The 23,622-nt window shown below is 31.8% G+C and overlaps 1 protein-coding gene across 4 annotated transcripts in view; it reads left to right on the plus strand.

Annotated features, from left to right (window-relative positions):
* The first annotated feature begins 3,108 nt into the window (after positions 1-3,108).
* LOC113521244 (uncharacterized protein C6orf132 homolog) overlaps positions 3,109-23,622 on the plus strand; it is a 30,412-nt gene continuing 9,898 nt past the window's right edge. The window contains exons 1-9 of one of the 4 annotated variants that reach the window (XR_008253052.1): positions 3,109-3,359; positions 3,478-4,054; positions 4,146-4,209; positions 5,629-5,714; positions 12,229-12,328; positions 16,118-16,277; positions 16,360-16,410; positions 16,537-17,014; positions 17,314-17,498. Coding sequence is in view for 3 of the 4 variants with exons in the window: in XM_052896659.1 (XP_052752619.1) it covers positions 3,481-4,054; positions 4,146-4,209; positions 5,629-5,714; positions 12,229-12,328; positions 16,118-16,277; positions 16,360-16,410; positions 16,537-17,014; positions 17,314-17,465 (1,665 nt within the window). In the remaining variant the exon portion in view is untranslated. Of the gene's footprint in view, positions 3,360-3,477; positions 4,055-4,145; positions 4,210-5,628; positions 5,715-12,228; positions 12,329-16,117; positions 16,278-16,359; positions 16,411-16,536; positions 17,015-17,313; positions 18,966-23,622 lie in introns of those variants that run through there. The other 3 variants (XM_052896659.1, XM_031911567.2, XM_026906735.3) reach the window with 3 other exon arrangements.

Below are 23,622 nucleotides of genomic sequence, written 5' to 3' on the forward strand. Positions count from 1 at the left end.
CTAGTTCTTTTGATTTTATTTGACGAAACCACAGAGCAAAGAGCATTGTTGCCAGATTAGGTACTTTTTTTGCAATATTGGAAAAAAAAATTTTATTGTAAAATTTTAGTAAAATGAAATTCTTGGAGAAATATGGGTTTGAAAAAGTGGATAATGTTTTTGGAAATTTTGTGTTATAGTTTTAATCCTTGAAAACGCTGTAAAGGTATATAAGGTACATAATTTTTTTCATTCTTACTTATGATCCCTCACTGGTGCCCCAACAGTATATACTGTTAACACGGCCGGGATTACTATTCTATTATCATCCATTAAAAAAAAAACTGTCTCTGTAGCTGCACTCTTTGGTGGCATAATAGATTAAGTAAATATTGTATATGTATATATATGCTGACCATATTTTAAGTATTAATAGATAGATATTTGAATACAACCGATCGTACAATAGGTTAGAGAAGGGGGAAAAGAGATTATTAGCAATGGAGTTTGACAGCCCCATTGTTAGCAATTTGCCCTATTAGGTCGACCTCCACGTGGTTCCCCCTGGAAACCATCGTAAACAATTCTTGTTGAATTCGTCATGATGGGCTAACTGACCTGCTTCATCCTCACCTATCATCCTTCACTGGTGCCCCGCCGGTATATACCGATGGCGCGGCTGGGGTTACCATTCCATTATCACTCATTAAAAAAAAGTCAGACAAAGTCTCTCTAATCTATAACTTACACTGTGGAAATTTCGAAAAAAAGGCGGGAGACGTAAAATTTTGCGGTCGAGTTTTTCTGCATTAATATTATTTTTTTATTATAATATTGATCAGATAAGTTGCAAATAGCATTTATATTTGTTGATTTTCGTAGATTTGTGTAATAGTAGCTGTAAATTAGGTAAGTTTTTGTATATATTTATTTTTAATACATGGACCCCCCGGATGATCCCGGGGGCATGGTCTCCGAGGTCGCTCTTCATGTAATTATTAGCAATAATGAGGATTCCATGGGCACAGATTGCTCTGTTAATATTTCTGATCATTCTGGAACAAAACGAAAACTAAATCGGTAGCCGGCAATGTTTGTAGGCATTGCAATAAAAAACGTAGGAGGAATCGAGGAAGTGAAAACAATAAGAATAAATTTTCATGTGAGTGTACTCAATTCAACGAGGAAAACCAGCAACAATCTTATAACAATAATTTAATAAATAATCAGGAGAATGACTCATCTCATCCACATAACTTTATTAGTAGAGTTTATTATGAACCTTATGATTCTGCTCCATTCACCGTTCACATACAAAAAGTTTTATCATCCCCGGATGATAATTCTTCACTTCACCCAATAGTCTTTGGACGTTTCCTTCAGAAAAATCCTTTCAAAAATGTAATTGATGGTAGTCTGAAAAAGATAGGGCGAAATAGATTATCATTAGCTTTCTCTAATTATACAGATGCTAATTCTTTTATAAATAGTATGGATTTAAAATCTCATAATTATAAAGCCTTTATACCAACATTCAAATTAACAAGGATGGGAATAATAAGGGGCATCCCAACTGCCTGGTCTGATGAGGAAATTATAGAAAATGTTTCAGTTCCATTAGGTTGTGGCAAAATTTTGAAAGTTAGGCGTTTAAAGAGAAAGTCTCTTGTTAACGGTAAATCTGAATTTGTAATGACTGAATCCGTTGTTATAACTTTTGATGGTCAAGTGTTACTTAAGCGAGTTTTCATATGTTATAATTCATTGCCTGTTGATTTGTACATATACCCTACCATTCAGTGTTATAATTGCTATAGGTATGGCCATAATAAAAATCAATGTAGATCTGTTCCACGTTGTTATAAGTGTGGTCAGGGCCACTCTGGAGAATCCTGTTTTGTTCATGAAGAAGATTTTTACTGCTGTTTATGCCAAAGTGCTCACCAGGCAAACAGCAAAAAATGTCCAGAATTTCCAAGGCAAAAGGCAATTAAAGAAACAATGGCTAAAAGTTGTATCTCTTATGCTGAAGCAAGCAAATTGCATGCTCCTTCTATTAAATCATATGCTGACACTCTAAGATCTAATCCAATTATTGTAAATAGTACAGTAAACTCAAACCAGAATGGGATTCATAATGTAATTTCTCCTCATTCTAATAAATCTTATAAAAAAACCGTCATAGAAAAAATTCGTCGTCCTCCAAAACCTTCCTATAGGTTTGATCGTAATGAATATATCACTTTAACAAAAGACTACAATCCTCCTGCTCCTGCAGATGGATGTGGTTATAATCAACAAGATGAATCTAAACAATCTATTTCTGAAATAGTAATAGCTCTTTTAAATTTATTAACACAATTTAATATCATTCCACCGTCCAACGTTGCTTCTCTTTCAAATGCATTCATTAATATTTTAAATAATAAAAAGAACGGACAACCAAGCCAAAGTTCTGCAGTGGAACTGCCGTAGTGCAGTTAGTAAAAAACAGATTTAATCTATTTAATAAACATGTACAAACCTTTGTTTGACATGTTTATTAAATAGATATAATAGATAATATAATGAGTCCTGGTCTATTAGCTGTCAAGTTAAGGCCCGCCATTACTTTCGTATTCAGCCTATATTCCCTGTAAACCATGGTTTTACCGTATTAATAAACGTGCTACGTCTTTTATTATTAGGATGAGACTTGGCCATGTGAGTTCCCTTTCTCATTTGGCTAAGTTAAAAATTGTGAACAATAATATGTACAATTGTGGCACAGATGTGGGTGATTTGAATCACATTCTCCTAAATTGTCTTCTCTATGACCATTCTGTTCTTTTCAATTCCCTCCTTTTCCTACATCAGTTCCAGTATTATTGTTTCTTGATAATTTAGAAGTATATAATTTGATTTCCTCTTTTATTGTTATCAATAATATTAAGTTGCAAATTTTCTTAGTTTATGTACTTTACATATATATGTATATTTTTAAGGTTAAATATATTGTAATATCTATTTAGGTATCTGTTCTTTTCCGTATATTATTCATTATTCAACTTTTCTGATCCTTATTCTAATCTCCGTCGTCCAAAACTCCTTTACTAAAATGCTGTTTCCCAAACTTTGTTTTTGGCGGAAGCACTTTGTGCCGTGCCATAAGAAAAAAAAAAAACTTACACTGTGTAATTGGTGTTGTTTTGATAAATCTTAATGTGAAATTTTATGCAGTCCTTTTTGTTATTTTTAAAATTATAAGAAGTGGTGGGTCAGAATGGTGGTAGTACATCGGTAATATAAAATTTGGATTCTGTATAATTATTACTTATGAGTTTTTGTTTACTTTATATTTGTGTGTTTACGTGCCGATTGCCAACGAGTCTTTACTGACGGTAATTATATACCTGTTATATTAGTTTTATTTTAGTACTAATTCATTGAAAAATAAAATGTTACCATATATTACAAAGGAAGTTTATTTCAATGTATAATAGTTAATTTATTTTTTAGTTCATGAATCAAAATATTTCACAAAATGGCGGACAGCCGCCGTCAAGAATGACTCTTAATGTGTCAAATGATTCAAATGAAATCTTGAATTTGAATATAATTTGTCGAGATTATGTTTGGGGTAGATGTCATAAATATTCACAATGCAAATACAGGCATGAATGTAGTGTGGAGGAAATGAAAACAATAATACAATTTTGCCACGATTTCCAAAATCCTACTGGGTGCACTCGACCTAATTGTACATACTTACACACGACTAGCAAAGAAGAAGAAATTTTTTTAACTACTGGCCAGATGCCCAAAGTATTAGCGGAGCGTCATTTGGCTATCAACGCTGCTGCTAAGATAATGTATAGTAAAAATAATGCCAAAGACATGTTTGCCAAAAAACATGCAACTCCTTATATGCCTCCTAATGCGCCTGTGACGAATACGCGTCCACTTCATCCACCACCGTCACAAATGGAAATAAATGGACAGTTTATGCCCATGATAAATTCGGCAGTACCACCATCAATACCACCACCGCCACCACCGCCTCCACCGTCAGAGGTATCACCCTCTACATATACTGGTAAGTGTGAATTGATTTTATCAAGTAGTGTAGGATCAAAATGTAAACATTTTAGAATTAAAAAAAAAATGTTTTGTATATTATTTTGCAGGAGCCCCACCTCCACGTGCAGTACCACCAGTGTTAGTCCAGTCAGCACAACCTCCTCAACTTTCGTAATATATATTTTCTTTTTTTTTGTGTACTATTAAGGTATAGTACAGGTCAAAAGTTTTCGATCACATTTGCATAATATATGTGCAAAATTTAACAGAATCCTAATAGAATTTTAACTTTATTTACTAATAATGAACACATCAGTAACAACAACGTCCAATAAACATGCTTTCTTTGTAATTTACCACCTCTGGTATGCAGAGACTCGCTGAGCGCTTTAGTGTCAGTTTAAAACATAACTGTTGTGGTTGTGTTAGAGTGTCTCTGTATATAAAAAAAATCAATATTATGCCTATAATTGTTCTAGTTCCTGTACGGATAAGAAAGTTTAACATTTGTACACTTATAAATTAGTGCTGTATGTTGATTGAACATAATACATAAATGATTATTGTTAATTTTTGTGTGAAAAATAATATCTAACTCAGTCTTACATTGATTTTTACATAACTTTTAAAAAATGGTTAAAAAGAAGGAAATAAATACAAAGAGTGTGCTGTTATTATAGCATTACACAAAGAAGGCAATAGCAGGAGAAAAATAGCATCTAAATTGAAGGTATCTCAATCTATTGTAGTTTATATACTGCAGAGAGAGCAAGAGACTGGATCCTGCAATAGCCGTCACCAATCTGGGAGACTTAAAGTTACAACTAACTTAACGTTACGACTGCACGAACATGGGCTCAAAGGATGCGTAGCAGTGAAAAAGATATTTTTGCATAAACAAAATAAACTAAAGAGACTGCAGTGGTCTAAAAAACACAAAGATTTGACATTTGATCAGTGGTTGAAAGTTTTATTTAGCAGTTGAATTAAAGTTTGAAATATTCACCTCAAAACATAGACAGTATGTTCTTCATTTGGTTAGAGAGCACTTGACAAATCAGTATATAACTCATCTGCATTATGCAAAAATTACCTAGCCAATAAAGAAAAGCAAGGAGAGCTTAAAAATATTATTTGGCCTGCTCAGTCTCCGGACTTAAACCCAATAGTTGTCATGGGATGGGAGGGAGTTACATAGAAACATAAGAAAAATGCAACCACTAAATCAGAATCAGCTTTGGGATTACCTACAAGTCTGCTGAAGTAAAATTTCAAAAGATTCTTTGAAAAAACTGATAGAAAGAATGCCGAAACTTTGCAGTGCCGTGATAGTAGCCAAAGGAGGATATTTTGAAGAATTGGAATTGGAAAAGTAGTGTGATATCGTAATTACGTTCAATTTAAAATTTATATTTGTTTTTCATGTTTGAACACTGGAATAACTACTATTATAGTAATAAATAATAATAGTGACTTCATTTACAAAATTGCGATTATTCAAAAATGTTACTAGTGATCGAAAACTTTTGACCGGTACTGTATATATGTAATATACTTGATACTAATAATTGAAATTATAATTAAATATAGAGTAGATACGAGCAAACCTCCACCTCCCTTGCCGGGTTTCATCAAGGTGCCTAATGGTGTAAAAAGGAGTGCATCAGAACCAGAAGGTAAATTATGTATCTAATATAATACAGTGAAAATATTATGTATTTTTGCAAATATTTATATATTGTCATTTGCTTATGTAATAATATTCATTTTCTATAGTAACTGCATATCTATAAATATCATTATCATCATAATAAATATAGCCTTGCGATAACTGATTTGTAAGTAATTTTTGAATAAACCACTTGTATTTTTGGAATAAATATACTCATACTAGTGAAATAAGCAACTTTAAAATAAATTGATTTTACTTTTTATACTAATACATGTAATTTCTTTTTTATTCGGTCATGTAATTTAACTGTATAACATTTTTAAGACCTTTAATATTTTCAATGATATTTAATATATTTAAAAATTGTTTATTTCCTAGTAGTATGCAAAATCTTCCTAAAATTTTATCTTAAATTTTGTTTTAGTTACAATATTTTCTTTATTATTAGAACAAAAATTGCTTTAAGTTAGGGGTCTTGGAAATCAATATTTTAAAATTTTTTTTTTAGAAAATATGCTGATTGTTAATAAAGTAATTGCTGAAGAATATTGTGTTAAATTTTCATTGAAAAATATAGAGAATTAAGCTGATGGCAGTAAAGCTTTGCAGGAGCCTGGAATAAAGTTAGTGAAAAAAAAACAAGATTTTTTTCTTAGCGAGTTCTATTTTTTATATTCTTTTAGTTTCTTAATTTTTAGTAATACTCTAAAGTGAGTATAACTGATGTTTTTTTTTTAAATAAAAGTTAGCTATTTGCTGTTGTCAAATAATAATAATAACAATAAAAAAAAACTCGGTGTTGATACCTTGCAAATTGTCCATAAAAAGGATGTGCCGAGTTTCAGAATAATCTATGTCTACTATATAGATTTTGAGTTACAGAATGCATCAGCTTTAAAAATGTTGTTTTATTTTTTTATAGTATAAAATCTAGTATATATTTTTTTATAGTACAAAATCATTTTAATGTTTATAAGGTATAGTAGTAATGCTAAAACAATGTAAAAAGATGTAAGTATCAACTTTTATCTACTTGCATAAATGTTTTAAGGAACAGAAAAATACGTTTTTTAATCCTGCTGTGCGTCAGAACCATGTAGTTGGTTTTCATTCTTTGAGTACAATTAGAGGCGCGTACAGTTATAATGCCATATCTTTGTTAGTTTGGCTTAGGTTTACTTGAAATACGGATACAATATTCTTGTAATGATGTAAATTAATTTTTAAAAATAAAAAAAAATAATTGATTTTCATTGTCCAAGACCCCACCCCACCCCTTCTTAAAATATTATTGTACCTCTATTTATAAAAAAAAATACTATGATTATATATTATATATTTAAATATGTACGAAAGTGGATGTTGGTGTTGCGTTACATATAATTATTATTTCTGATTTGAGAATAATAATAGGTACATTAGATAATATTCGGTAGGAGTTTCATATCTGGTAATTGCACCGTAAACACATTCAAATTGCAGTGTAGTGTATTACTTCATTAAAAGTGTCACTTTACTATTACAATACAGCAAGTACTATAATTTGCCATTTTTAAATCTAATCCCTCATTATTATGGATAAAAATATGAATTTATTACTTGAGAAATTGGAAGAAAATTTAAATATACAAACATTGATTGTAACAAAATATTAACAGAAAATGTCATGCAAGATTTTGACCAAAAGATGAAAATTGTAAAGGGAGAAAATGAAATCATAATGAATGGAAATATTTATAATGCTATAACTGACTTCATGCTCACTAACAAATCAAATTTATTCACAATGTTGATGTAATAAATATCTTTTATTTTAATACAGACCACAGACCATTAAGAGGAATTATCCGATGTAATGAACCTAAGAAGTTATATAAAAAATCCAGTAGTGGACCAACAGGAACATGAAGAAGATTTAAAATGATTAACTGAATAATCAAACCTATAGTCCATACAAGATAAATATATTAGTAAATGAATGTCAGCTTATATACAAAGAGTTTCGTGTCAAATCAAAACAGATGGATAAAATTGGTGAAAATGCTAGGAAATTAATAAATACCAGAAAGACTTACTGAACAATAAATAAGTGAATAGTAAAGAAATAACAAACATCAACAAAGAAATTAACACACAGACAATAAAATATAGTAAGAAATATAAAACCAATATTATATTAGCTCATATTAAAAAAAACTGGAGGCGTAAAATGCGTTGAAAAGAAATTAAGAAAAAATGGTAAATAGAACACGAGTATCAAAAATTAAATAGATACACCAACAGTAAAAAGACAGTCAATTTTATAGATAGCCACCAAGTATCATAGTTGTGTAGTGATACTGTAAGAGATGATCCAAATTGTTTACTTGGATATCAGGATGAACAAACAGAAGATGAAGGTGTGCCTTCTATACTTTCTATTTAAATAAGTAATCTCGACACAAAAAAAGTCTAGATAGGATATGCAATATTAAAAGATACCGTAAATATTAGATTGATACATAATTATCCGGCGTTTATATCGGCGCGTTTTTCATCAGTGAAAAGTAGCGTTTTGTTTATTTTTCTATAAAAATAATCTTCTCTACTGTATCAGAGAAATGCGTGTCGAAAACCTTTCATATTCGCTATATTATGCTTTATCACTTCGAGAAAGGATGAAAAGCAGCATAATCGTTTCGATATCTCAATGAACAATTTGGCAAAGGTTGATGAATCTCAATCCTTTGAACACGCAGGATTCAGAAGGAACTACTTTACAATAGATCATATCCATACAATCAAACAGGTGATAGAATAGTATAATGAATACACAAAACAATACTATTTGGGATTATAATAAAGCATTTGATTCAATTAAACACCGCCATCTCTGGAATACTCTTGAACAATAAGGTGTTCACAATAAATATATTAGAATAATTAAGGGAGTATACCGTAACAGCTTAGCAAGAATAAAACCGGAGAAAGAGGGAACTGAATTCCCAATAAGGAAGGGGGTAAGACAGGGTGACCCTCTTTTGTCTAAATTATTCTTAGCTACGTTAGAACACGTCTTTTAAAATCTGGTTTGGGAAGAATATGGCTTAAATATCAATGTTAAAAAATTCAATCACTTCAGAATTGCTGTCAATGTAATATTACTAGCGGAAAGCTCAGATATTCAAGAAATTTTGTTTTAATAAGTAGCAGATGAAAGTGTTGTTATAGGTTTTACTATGAACATTGAGAAAACCAAGGTTATGTATGACAATCGGAATTCAGACATTGATAAATATTAATGATAAAGATATACAGTATTTAGACGAGTATACTTACCTTAGTCAAATAATCTCATCAAATAACTAAATGTCTAAAGAAATTGATCAAAGAATTGCCATTTAAAACTCAAAGAGACAATGAAAAATAAGGAAATGCTCATTTATGTATTATACTTTTATTCTACCTTGTATGACATGGATGTCAAATCTAGTCAATCACTAAAATGAAAAAAAGACTAGAGGTATCCCAATATATTTCATGTTGGCATACCTCTGATTTTGGAAAGGAATGTTATATGTATATAAAAAAAGAGAGAAAACGTAAGAAAAAAAAATGAACAGAACAGAATGTACAAGACAGAAAAAATGGTGTTCGACTAGGCAAGTAATGAGGAACAAAAACAAGAAATGGATTAAACAAGTAACCAAATGGTGTCCACGCAATAGTAAAAGAAAAAAGAAAAAAAAAAACTAGGTAGAAAAATTACCTGAAGGAAGTGGCAGGATTAAAGTGGCATCAAACCACGCAAGATAGAAATCTGGAAATCGTTGGAGGTCTATTATTACTATTTCACAAAACAAACTGATAGAAAATAATATGATAATAAAAGCATAGATAGTTGCAACTTACATAATAATTTATGCACAATAAACCCTATTTGTTATTGGTTGTGGAATGTATTATTTATGTGGAATTGTACTATTAGTAATTAAAGGCTTAAATAAATAAAAATTAGATACACTGTCTACTTTCCACCGTGAAAAAAAAAAAATAAAAAAAATAATAATTGATAAAAATGATTATTAAACATTACAATAACTTACAATAACCATAAAATTCGAGTACTATTAATAGTTTTTTACAAAGATGAAGATAAATAAAAACTTCAGAAAAATTAGAGAAGAGCTGGATTTTTGCATAAATATTTTGTGGTTTGAAAACAATCCCAATGATAAGTAACAACTGTGTGCGTGTGTGTTAAAAATGAAATGAGGTTTATACAAGGTCGCCATTTATTAATCTTATTTTTAATTTTTTCGATATTGCTATTATTTTCGACTCATTTGGTGGTGTCATTTTCAAAAACGTTTGTTTATGCAAAGTTGCTACTTATGAATCTCTTTTTCTCTATTTCAACATGATAAAACATTGCTTATTTAATAGTTTTTACCCGCGACTTTTTTTGGGATAAAAGTTAGTCTACGTCCTTCTCTATCCCCATATACTGGTATGTATTTCATAGTGATTGGTTAAGGCGCTAAGAGGCGACTAACAAACTCACTTTCACAATTATAATATATTTAGACGTCTAATTTGCGGCCCGAAAATCCCAAGAGTTTTGAATTCGAATTGTCAAATCTTTATTAGTGCCTGATGAACTGTGAAACAGCGGAGGATATCAACGATAAGCTAGTGCAAACTGTCCAAGCAGTAGGAACTAAATTTTTCAAACCCCAACCTAGTCCCAGTCTTCATCGTCTACGTCAGAATATAGGCAGCTTAATAGGCAAATCTCCAAATGTATATGTCGCGACATACGCAAGTTCAATACTATATGTATTGAACAGGCAATAGAGCGGAGTAAAAAACCAAAAAGGTTCCCTAGAGATATAGCTATTGAGCGAAGCGAACTAACAAAGTTAAAGACCGATACTGGTGATATAATTTCCGCCATATCTACGATTTTGAGTGAGAATGAGAAGTTCTATGGACAGCTTTACATAACGTCGTTAGTACCGCATACGAATGTGAATAACGACCAAAGGGCTAAAGTTCCCGACACCATACCGATGATGTATCAATTTGCAGGAGATTGAAATGACTCTCAAACAGTCTAAGAACGACAAGGCAACGGGGAATTATAATAGAGTTTTTGACAGCGGGTGGAAAACAATACCGGTGAAACGGTGTTACGACCCAGGCCTGGAGTAGAAGTGCGGTGGTCCTGTTTTTCAAGGGTGGCAATATCCTATAGAACTACAGACCGATATACCTTCTGAATCGCATTTACGTACTGTTTTTGAGAGCCCGAAACAATCGTCTTAAGCGGAAACTCGAGGATTTTCAACCGACTTTCACCCGAACAAGCTGGCTTCCGCAGGGACTTTAGCAACATATATCACATACGCTATGGCAGATTCTGATTACAGAAGACCGAAAAGTATAATCTGTCACTATATTTGGTGTTTGTGAACTATGAGACAGCCTTCGAGACATGGGAAGTGCTACAGCGGTGCCAGATTGACTACAGGTATATGGAAATGTTGAAGTGTATGTACAGTAAGGCTACGATATCTATCCAGGATATGGTATAGACATCAATGGTGAATACATCACTTACCTTTGATATACCGATGATATAGTAATCATGGCGGAATCCCTGGAGACGGTAAAATCGCATTGAAATCAGTTGCATAATTTGAAATACGTAAACGTACCTACGGTCGCTTTTTTATATTAAGTAAAGAGATATAATTTATAAAATGAGTGTAAATAATGGCAACCAAAATAAATATATGACATATTCTTTGTTAGTTTTGGTATACTCACACAGCACATAAGTCTTGTTTTTAACCAAATCATTTATTATTAGCTGTGCACATATGTCTAAGTAAGATGATTGAAGTCAGACTAAAAAAATAATGTGAACCAAAAGTTAGCTACTTTTTCTATTTCGTTAAATAAAATTTTATTGAAAACTGTTAGGTTTACGAAAAAATAATACTATGTTTTTGTAGCCAATATTACATTAATTGTAATATTGATTAGAATTACAGGATAATGTAAAAAACCAGCTTTCTTCTATTTTTCAAAGTGCAGTGCGAAGTGATAACATTAAAATAAAGTGGCATATATGGACAAAAAAATTAGAGTATAAATTTGCATAAGAACCTTAAGAATAGTTTGGTATTATTTCTTTGTAAAGTCTTACCCCCTTATTCATAAAAACATCAAAACTCTCGTAAACCTATTTTAGTTATGAAACGTTTTGTTCTTTTCATTTGAGTTAAATTTCCAATTTGTAGCCAAAGGACAACAATGTAATATTTAAAAGTAGATTTGTAAGTTTTACTTTTTATGAATAAGGGACTAAAGAATATATAACGTTTACATAATTAAATATTATGTTTACATATTCGTTGATTTTTGTATTTGTAAATATTTTAGCTAAGAAAATATTTCATATTCTATAATAAGCAACAGATGACACGGGAATTGTTTATGTGTTTATTATTGCTAATGTTATGTTTTGCTAGGATATATGAATTTGTTCTCAGCTGGACCATCTAAAACGAGAAAAACTGACACCGTCACTGCTGCGCCTCCTTGTACAGCTTGTGTCCAGTGGGATGCAAGGTTAGCTATCAAGCAGTTTGTTCTGTTACAATATAAATATACATGCCGGTGACAGGTATAGTTGAATGTTTATTTTTATTGTCAGCGTCGGGAAAACAATAGTCGACTTGCGATTTATTAGTTATTTACTTGCATATGCAAAAAAATAATTTGTGGTATAAAAAAAATTATAAGCGAATATATTTATTTAATTAACCATTAATATATACAGTAGCGCTGAAAAATATTTTGACAAATTGGAATTTTATATCATTTCCTTTAAATTAAAACTACAACAAAAACAACTTTGATTATTGTGGGGAGTAGTCTAACTGCGGCGAACAGAAGTAAATGGAGACATATTGCGAGGACCTCAATCGCGAAGGAGAGCCTCACCAACGATCCACCGTCATTGTGAAAACCACGACCACTCTGCCAAGAGCGTACGACTGAAGAGAGAGAGTCTAATTGCAATAATTTGAACGCGACAGGTTTCTCCTTATTTGTTTACATTACGCACTATGGAAAGAAAGAAAATAATTCTGAGATCAAAAGTATTTCGATGTGCAACTTCGAATGATTGTTATGCGAATAAAATCATAATTACTTATTTTATAATTCGACTACCAAATTAGCAACATACTAATTTCCGTATTCGAATGATTTTACTAATTAGTAACTAATTATAGAAAAGTCTTCTTGTATCTGCAACTACTAAGTCCATTTCATAATGACAGAAAACAAAACCCCATGGCAACATTTTTGTCCATTACAAAAAAAGACATCCAACGATCGGGTTGACTTGTCTATGTTCGCACGACTCGTACATCAACGACTACTAATGAATGAAATTAGTAGTCGAATTTTATTAGTACTCGCACGACATTAGTAATCGATTGACGTTAGTAGTCGGATGAATAAAATTAGTAGTTGAACGATTTAAAAATCATTCGAATAATCCCAATGGTTTGTTCAGTCGAATAATTAGTAGTCGGAATACTAAAGTCGAGCAATTAGCTTCGAAAATTCGTGGAAAATAGATTCTGAGTTTTTATTTTCGCTTATATTTAGTAGTAGTAGTTGTTTCAATATGTCACAATCTAAGGAATTCTAATTAAAACAAGGATTAAAGCAGAAGTTGTTCGCATTTTTAAAGCGTCTCGACAATTCATATATGGAATAAAGCGTAAAATAAACGAAAGATGATCGAAAACAAGTGTTGAAATGGCAGTCCAAGAAAAGCATCTCCTAGAGTAGATAATTAAAAAAATTATGAACTAGTAATTGTCGAAATTCAGCTGTGATGATAAGAAATGAATGAAATGAAAAATACAATATAGACATTCATGTTTCTACTATCAAACGACGCGATGTGCATGGTCAAAGGCCGACGAAAACACCATTAATATCTAAAAAAAAAACGTCTTGGGTTGTATTCGCAAAACAATATAAATCGTGGTCAAGTTTAGAATTGTTTAAAGTGTTTGTGGATTGACGAAAGTAAGTCTAGTGTCAAGTGATGGTGTTAAATACATTCGGTAACCTCAAAATAAAAAAAATATTATTTTCGTCATCAAGTACTTACTGTCAATTACAGAGGTAGTGGTGTGATGGTTTTGAAGTTTTTTTCACGCTCTGGAGTTGGACTTTTAGTGCGGATTGAAGAAAATATGGACCGGTTTGTATACCAAAATAAATTGAAAACTCAAATGCTGCCATACGCTAAGGAGAATAAGAATAGAAATTATTCAAATAAGGTCGCTTTATATGAAGCTTTAAAAAAATAAGTGAGAGAAAATTCCATTGAACCGATTAGAGAAGTTGGTTGACTCGATGCCGGCGCAGTGTGAAGCTGTTATAAAGGCTTTGGGATATGTTACTAAATATTGAATTGCTTATAACTATTAGCGGTAATTCAATCTTTTTTTTTTTTCAATTACCTAATTATGTACTCCTAATTCTCCATTCTTTTTATTTTTTTAAATTTCAACTTTATTATATTGCGGACTAAGGGCATCACTATACTGTAAAACGTTAAATATCTATCAAAAATGGGACTGACAAATTTTTGTGTTTTTTGTTTGCTCTTAATAAATGTAAAACATATGTTTGTCAAAATAATTTTGAGCGCTACTGTATTTTCACTGCTTAGCAGCTATTTTGTTTCCCATTCTTATGCTGTGCGAAACGAATCAACGATCGGATATTTTAAATATCCACCAGAAACAATTTTTTTTTGTTATATTAATATATCACGTGAAACAGTAATTTATTGGAGCGAAGACAGCGCGACTCAGTCATCGTACAAATCGTTATTTCTCGTTACCATGAGAGTTCCTTTTTTTTTATATTTATTTGTAATATTTATTCAATCTTTTTTCTTCTATCGCCTTATTTCCAATTCAACATTTTTATTTCTAATTCAACTCTCTTAATTACAGAAGCTCAAAACCTTTTTTTATTTTAAAATTATCAGTATTTATAGAATTCATTCACAAAATTTTATCCATTACAGTTTTTTCGACCAATGGTTTGGTTTAGGCTGTATGTTGGCCTGTCCGCAAGTTATAAATTCCTTTCGTATAGTAAATTTAGTTTCGCATATTCTAATTAAGTGCCGTTTTTGAATCAATTTGAGGTATGTATTTACTAACAATTAAGATTATTTAGTGCACTTTTTTATAATAACATACAGGGTGGAAGGGAAAGGTTGACCAAAACGAAAACAGCTGATTCAAATGAATGGTCCGAATCGACTGGCAGATTATTTTCTCGTCGAAAATGCATTACAGTCGTATAGATAACGATTCTGAGTTTTGACGTCGCGCAATGTATTTGAAATTTTATGATCTACACGACACGATATACCTACAATGCACACTGTTAATGACACTTTTTCGTAGGTACTTGTGGTAGGTAGGTTCTTGTGGCGTTGACCTTACACAGCTAATTCCGCACGTCGCGGTTGGATATTAATACATACATTGCTGTTTTTTGGTATTTCATTTGTATTATAGCAAATATAATAGATAACATGATTTAAAAAAAATATACTTTTCGCAAAGAATTTCCACTGAATTTTAGTTTAGAATAATGGACTGAATTTACTGATTCAGTTTTTGCTAATCTGTCCCTTATATCCTGTATATTATAACAAATTCCACTTATAGGGTTCGCAACGCATCCCTCTTATTGCTGCAGACGTTCGATTTTACGGTAATTTTTTTGCCATCAGACAGTCGAATGCATATTTGTCACTTGTGTTATTATAAACGTAATATAAGTTTATTAGAATAGAAGAATATAGAAATGGCAGTCTCCCAAGCACTTATTCATGAGTATGAGCAATATCGATTTAATAATTAACAACTGTGATATCTATGTAATAAATATTGCAGTTGTTAATTATATTATCCACAGGGGTGTCCTTAAGGTATTTTGCTAATAATGATTAGTAATGATTCGCGTAGATTTATTGAAAAGAAAATGTTTTGGTCGTATTTTTATAGTATTACTCAATATTAATGGTAGGTTTAATACTATTTATCCGTCACTTTTCCACATGATCGGCATAAAGAATAGTACATCGTTCCTCATCCTGAATAGTACGTGTATACCAAATTTCATAGTATTTGATTAAGCTGTTAAGGCGCTATAAGGTAACTAACAAACAAACTCACTTTCATAATTATAATATAATAAGAATTCTACGAAAATTTTGGTTTGTTACCCTGAGATATCGATCTAACAGTTATTTAAATATTATGAGTGTCAATTCTTCCATTACCCATGGATATTTTTTTTTATCAGAAGCTCCATGTTAGACGAGGAAATCCAGAAATTGGTGACTGAAGAAAAATCAAAGGCGCTTGTTATAAAAAAATACAAGAAGGAGTTAGAGGTGCTAACAAATTTTTTGAAATCCTACAACACTTTAAACCTGAATCCAGAGCTGGAGCCAGAAATTGAGGTATAAATAATAAATAGGTACTGCATTTATAATTTATGAGTACTAGTAAAATTATAATGAAATTAAAAATGTAATTTTTCAGGAAGAATTGCCGACTTCTTCCTCAAGTTCTATTTCTACTGCCGATATATTGGTAAGTAAATCCATACATTAAGTATTTAATTATATATATAATACATTAATTAAGTATCCATACATTGAATAAAAAAAAAATCCGTGTCATTTATACCTAGTTTATTATTAATATGTATTTTAACAGGTAAACATTTTAAAAAAACGGTCCCAGCCAAGTTCGCTCACAATGGACGATGAGAGCAAACTGAAACTGTTTCTTGAATCATGGCGGCCGAAGGAAAGCGAGTTCAATTTTCCGCCGCCCAAGAGTGGGCTTGCGGAGCCCAGTCGAGTGGAAAGCGTGCCGGGTCCGTCTACGTCATTTGTGACATCGCTCACGCAAGCACGGCTCTCAGCCTTGGCTCAGGCGTCGCCCTCAGCCTTGGCTCAGGCGACACCCTCAGCGTTGGCTCAGGCGACGCCCTCTACGCCCTCTGTCGGCGCTCCACCGCCCGCCGCCGCCCTCGTTCAGGCTCCTCCGCCCCCCGCCCCCCTCGTTCCAGCTCCTCCGCCCCCCGCCACTCTCACTCAAGCTCCGCCGCACATTGCCGCCCTCACTCAGGCTCCACCGCCTGTTCTGCATCCAGGCTGGGCGCCACAGTTCAACTTCATGCCACCCATCAGTAAGTGAAACATTATATTAAATGTGACAAATACGAGAGTACACATAATTTTTGAACCTGTCAACCCAAATTGGTCGAAAACAATTCCCATATCAACTATGTAAAAATAATTTGACAGCCCCTCAATAATTACCATACAATTAGCAGATCTTGCAAGCCCTTTTTCTATCGTCACTATTGTCTACTTATTGTGCTTGGAATAAAAACTGTCCTATATTTCAAGTTAGAACAATTAACAGGTAACAAAACACAACTTAAAAATATAACAGGTTAGTAACACGACGTTTTTTGTGTTTTAGATCCAAGTTTTCCTACATTTAACTCATGGGGAGAAAATTCAACACCGTCTTTCAGTGAACCGACGGCTCAGTTGGCCGTGCCTAGCACCTCTGCGGGCTTAGCTTCAACATCACAAAATATGACGTATCATCATAACAGACAGTCTTGGTGAAAAAGTGTGGAGTTTACCAATCATTTACATGAGGTATGTAGACAAAAGTCGGGTGCTGTGCGAATTCTAATAATTTTAAAAGTAACACTGCATATTGCAAGAAAAATGTTCTATATGACTGCGATCTAAAGACGAAGATATATTTTTTTTAATGTATCCAGTATTATGTATCTAATATGTTATTGTTTCTACTTATTACAATGTTGATATTTCAATATAAAGTATATCATGCACTACAGCATGTATGTTAGATCCGATATTTTGTAGTATAGAAAGATTCTTAAGGTCTTTTTGAAAAGTCCCATATAGGTATCTAGACCAGAATTATCAACGACTGTATGTTGTTATAATTACGTATTGCAAAATTGTTTTTCATATTGATCAATTATATACTTTAAGACGTAATTTCGGATTGTATTGTCCTTAAATAGTTCCGGGCATTATAAGCTAAGAGATAAGATTCCGGCATATAACTTGTCAATATTATGTAGTTCAGTAATTTGAAGGAACTCATGCTCATTATAAAGTTCAGACTAGTGGCGGCGTGGGGGCCGGGTCGTTGAGCTCTTAAAAATATTGTTGACCGCAATAATGGCTGGCTTATCCGTCATATTTATAAAGTAATTGTTTTGGGGGTTCTTCTAAGCAGAGAAAATTTCGAACCCACTTGTAGAATCGTAAAAAAATTACGATTTAATATAACAAATCAATTTCAATAAAGATTATTTTTATTCTGTTCTATATATAGAATTGATTACAAAATAACAAACTAATAATAAACTAAATACATTTTTGTTTACTATCTTACAGGTTTGTGAAATGATGAATTTTACATTACAGTTAATTAATATTAAGAAACAGCAACTGTTTATAGACCTGAGATATCTATGTTTAAAGACGACGGATTTAAAGTCTAACAACCGTTTGCATCAAAATTTATTAACTTAAATCAGCTAAATTAGTAGTTCAAATTAAAATTATGATGCTACAAATTTTAATTTTGATAGTTAACATTTACTTTAACAGAATGCTATAATTTTGGCTAGTGTTACATTATGTTATAAAACATAAACATAATTTTTTGCAATTTTTATTGGAGAAAAAAGTACCTGTTACCTGTAGGTAATTGTTATTATGAGTAATAGAGTGAGCAAATTTTTCGTGGCGTTAACAATTATATCTTTTGTATTTTGTGATTTATTAACAAGTTTTGCTTCTTTATACTGAAATTACTTGATCTGAACCTGTGTCCTAAGAAAGAAAGAAAAAGAAAAGCATAAAAAGAATTGTAAATATATTCCGTGGTTATTTTAGAAATTTTAAGAAATCGTGATTACGCCGCGGTGACTTAGCATGAAAATATCTATCTATGTCAACAACTTTTCGATATGATACTATGAATGATTTTTTATTATAAACTAGTACCGAAAGAATTTTTATTTATTTATTTATTCTTTATTGTACACAGAAAAAATTACAACATATAATATATATATAAAATAAAGATGTACAACAGGCGAGCTTAACTCTGTAGTAAGAGTTCTCTTCCAGCAATCCCTGAGTGGAAAGGAGCATTAATTATTAGCGGGCAGTATGCGTACAATAATAGACGGAAACATAGATGTTTCTATTAAAAAATATAAAATATGTTGACATATATAAGTAACTCATACAATTAAAATCAAAATAAATACATATCTGTATACGATAATACATATACATATATACATAGACATAAAATATCTTTTTACATACAAATAGGTACATATACATGCATAGACATAATAAGTTTATGAGGACAGAAGATGCTCTTTTAATCTGCTCTTGAATATATTCAGCGATTGACTTTCACGAATATGCAGTGGAAGAGAGTTCCATAGTCTAGCCGCATGAACCGTAAATGATCCACTATAGCATGAGGAGGTATGAGGAGGGATTTTAAGAATAAGGGACTTACTCGACCTACTGGACATGCCAGTGGGGTCAAGGAAAGTGAAACGTTCACAAAGATAAGATGGGGAGGAAGAATTAAGCAGTACAGAATACAGGAAAGATAAAAGATGAAAATCACGACGTTGACGAATCGGGAGCCATTTTAATATGCTTCTGTAAGAGGAGACACGATCGTATTTTCTAAGTCCATAAATAAAACGTATGCATAAATTCTGTAGCCGTTCCAACTTATTTAATTGTTCCTCTGTGACATCCAGATAAAATACGTCAGCATAATCCAGAAGAGGTAGTAATAAAGCTTGAGCGAGTGTGATTTTCGTTTCAATGGGCAAAAATTTCTGAAAACGTTTGAGCGAGTGAAAAGAAAAGTATAGTCACCTACTCACTCCATTGATATGCTCACCCCAGGATAAGTTGCTGTCGAACATGATTCCAAGATTTTTGGCACTTCTAGCATACGGAATCGGAGATTGCTCATAGAAAATAGAAAAAGAGGTAAAACATCAATATCAAGTGCACTATATCTCCGATGCCCACCTATTATTAATGCCTGAGATTTACGGGGGTTGACTAGAAGTCCGTAGGATTTTGCCCAATGGGATATTTTATTTAAATCATGGTTTATATGATCAATAGCCTCAGAGATGTCACAGACTTCAAAGTGTTGGTATAGTTGCAAATCGTCTGCATAGAGATGGTAGGGAGAAGAAATTACTTGAGTAATAGCATTAATAAATACTGAGAAAAGAAGCGGGGAGAGAACGCCGCCTTGTGGGACTCCAGATGCAACCTCACACCAATCTGAGTATAGCGTACGCATTGCAATCGGCCTTGAAGATATGAATTTAACCAATTGATTACAGGTGGAGATATGTTAAGAGATGAAAGGATACTTAAAAGAATATCATAGTCAACAGAATTAAAGGCACTGCTGAAGTCCAATAGAACAAGGAGTATCAGGGAGTGGTTGTCCATAGCCCAGCGTATATCATCAGTTACTTTGACAAGTGCACTAACTGTGCTGTGACCAGGACGGAAACCAGATTAATAAGGACTCAGCAAGTTATGGCTAGACAAATAAATGGATAGTTGCTTGTGCACAATGTGCTCCAATACTTTAGATAAGGTGGGAAGTATAGAGATAGGTCTCAGGTCAGAAATAGATGTGGGATTGGATGTTTTAGTGACAGGAATAATGTGTGCTTTCTTCCATAGTTTGGGAAAAGAGCATATGTCTAAAGAAAAATTATTAATATGAGTAATTATTGACAATAGCTCATCAACAATGGGTCGTATCATTAGAATGCTCACACCGTCAGTACTCGAAGCTTTGGAAGAAATATTGAGGAGTTATTTCTTAACATCACACTCTGTAACCATGGTGAAATAAAAGGGATTACACTCGGGTCTAGGCATTTTCAGAAGGTGATCAATAGTAGTATTTTTGACATTATTGTCAAGATATATGGGTGATTTAGAGACTTGTATCTACTATAAAATTACAGGGAAACTCGACTTTTTTTTTTCGATTTCATCATCAGTGTTGCCGTAGTAAAATTGTAATTCATTCGATCAATCATTCGTTTGTACGTTCTTCATCCTAGCTACCCTATTATCTTTAACTTTTCGATGATTCATATAAAAATAAATGCGTTATTTGATTATCGGTTAAATTATCAGTTAGGGTAACTGTAAACTATCAAAATTAGATTTGATGCATTCGGTTGTAAGAGTTTCGACTGACGGCGTGACGACGAATTTATGTTTTGGCATATAATGTGCTATCAGATTATTGCATAAGTATTAGATATATACATACGATAAAAAAGGAATTTCATGTATAAGTAGCATACGAATTGCAACAGAAATGATAAAATTGTCGGAATTATTCATACAATTTCGAGACATTTTGCTATAAAATATTTTTTTTTCAGTTTTAATTCTTTTTGTCATTTAGTAATACAGAACAACAACTTGTATTCAGTATTAGACTACAAGCCCATTGAAAAAAAAACCTATGAAATGACCCAACGTGAATAACGTTTAGAAGGTTGTTACTATATCAGAAAATAACTGAGCACTATGCCATAATTCTGAGCGGTACAGGTGAGTACGTAAGTAAAAGAAATTTCCCAGGTTCGAGTGAGGAATTCGACTAATTATTAATGTTTAACGGCTTTCTTATTAGTTTATAGATGATTAAAAATAAATGTCGAAAAACCTAGTGCCGTACTAAAGTGGTGGTGCCGGAAGTCAGTGCAAATTTGTAATTCGACGATTATTGAAGAAGCAATATAGGTCATTTATTACTGTACGGCATTTGTGTAATACCTTTTAAATTCATACACAGATACTTTACCCATGAACGCCGTACATATGTATTTCCAGCGCAGGAGTGGAAAACCAAGAGTCGCAACCTTTTCCCTACACCTTATATCATAATATAAGGTCATTGTAAAATGGACGGCATTTTGTCCAAAATATTATTTAACACGGACAATAATGTTTAATAATTATGCCGTCCAAAAATTATTGTTAATATTTGTGTAAATAATTATCTAAATTTTAGGATTTACCGAGTTATTACCGTATGTACCGCTCAGAAATGACGGCATAGTGCTCAGAGGCATTTTCTGATATAGTAACAACCTTCTAAACGTTATTCACGTTGGACTATTTCACAGGTTTTTTTTTCCATGGGCTTGTAATCTATATAGATAGACAAGAATGTTTATTATTTAAAATTATATTTACTTAGTTAAATTATTTCGATAACTTTTCCATTGTACACCACTGTTATTGATTCCACACGACGAAAAGACTGATTAAATAGGAGTTAGGCCATATAAATTATACAGACGACTTTTATTGACATTAACAGTGATAAGTAAAATGTTACTTGTACGTTCTATTAATTAAGTCATCAATAATTACACGATCATACTACACGATAAGCAACTAGTTTTCATCCTTGCAAAATTTTTTTTGCTTTATCGTTTAATGATTTTGTATAGTTAAGGGTGCAAGAAACTATTAGTTTATTATCACTTTGTTTTCTCTCAGACAACATAATCATAAAAATAAAGATATTTCTTATTAAATAATGATATAATAAATAAGTTCTGTATGAATAAATGAATGATTTGCTAATTAAAATAATATAATCGATTAAATATTGGTGGTCGATTCGGAAATCTCATACCATAAATATATAAAAATTATATATATTATTATATACTCACTCAAAAATGTATTTTGATGATCAATACTGATACCAATAATGATAACATGAAATAATATTCAATATTTTCTAAATTTGAAAATATTAATATAGGTCTATTGTTAGTGAATTTTTAAAAAAGCGTGGTCATTGCATATACTTTTTTTACAGCAATCATGAATGGATGTGATGGTGCTTGAAAAATAAATATTACAATACAATATATGTATGTACTTCAATTATATTTGAAGTACAGACAATAAATAGTGCACAATAATTTAGTTTAATAAACTAACCAAATATAAATCCATAATTATATTCGTCTTCATTCAATTTCATGTAATTATTAGATACACAATTATGTGGAAATAACTTCACTGCTAAAGTTTTCCATACTTGTTCACCCGGTCTTACCCATTAAATTAGCATTTTGCTTAATGTTGATTGCACTTGCAAATGTAGGTTAATTAAACTAGTCAGATTATAAGGCGAAAGTAAAAAAAGTTGCTGTAAGCCTAAAACTTGGCATGGTTGTTAGTTGAGTTAAAATGCCTTTGTAAAAAAATGCTTTAAAAAGGACTTTAAAAACATAAACTAAAATCCATTTTCCCAAAATATTTTAAAACTATCCAATGAATAAAAAATATTGAAAGGAGAACTCAACTGATGTGTAGAAAAAGAGTACATAATCTTTAAAAGTACAATTTAGAATTTTTATAATCTTTTCGTTTCTTGCCCTCTTATCCATTCATGAATGATGAAATGAAAGCTTTGTTGAAATTGGAATATCCATGTAGTTATAAATAAATATAGATTAAATTAATACCTCATTGATCTCGTCTTATTGCTATGCAGTGATGCTGCAAGCAAAAACATATCTAATCAGTATTATTTAAAGAGCTCGGTATGCTGCCTTAGTTGTTTTAATGTAAGCTATTTGTAATACAATATTTATAGATTTTAGGAGAAATATTTTATATTTTA

This window comes from Galleria mellonella, unplaced genomic scaffold (assembly GCF_026898425.1).
Source record: "Galleria mellonella isolate WM207_F2 unplaced genomic scaffold, CSIRO_AGI_GalMel_v1 utg33, whole genome shotgun sequence".
Lineage (NCBI taxonomy): Eukaryota > Metazoa > Arthropoda > Insecta > Lepidoptera > Pyralidae > Galleria > Galleria mellonella.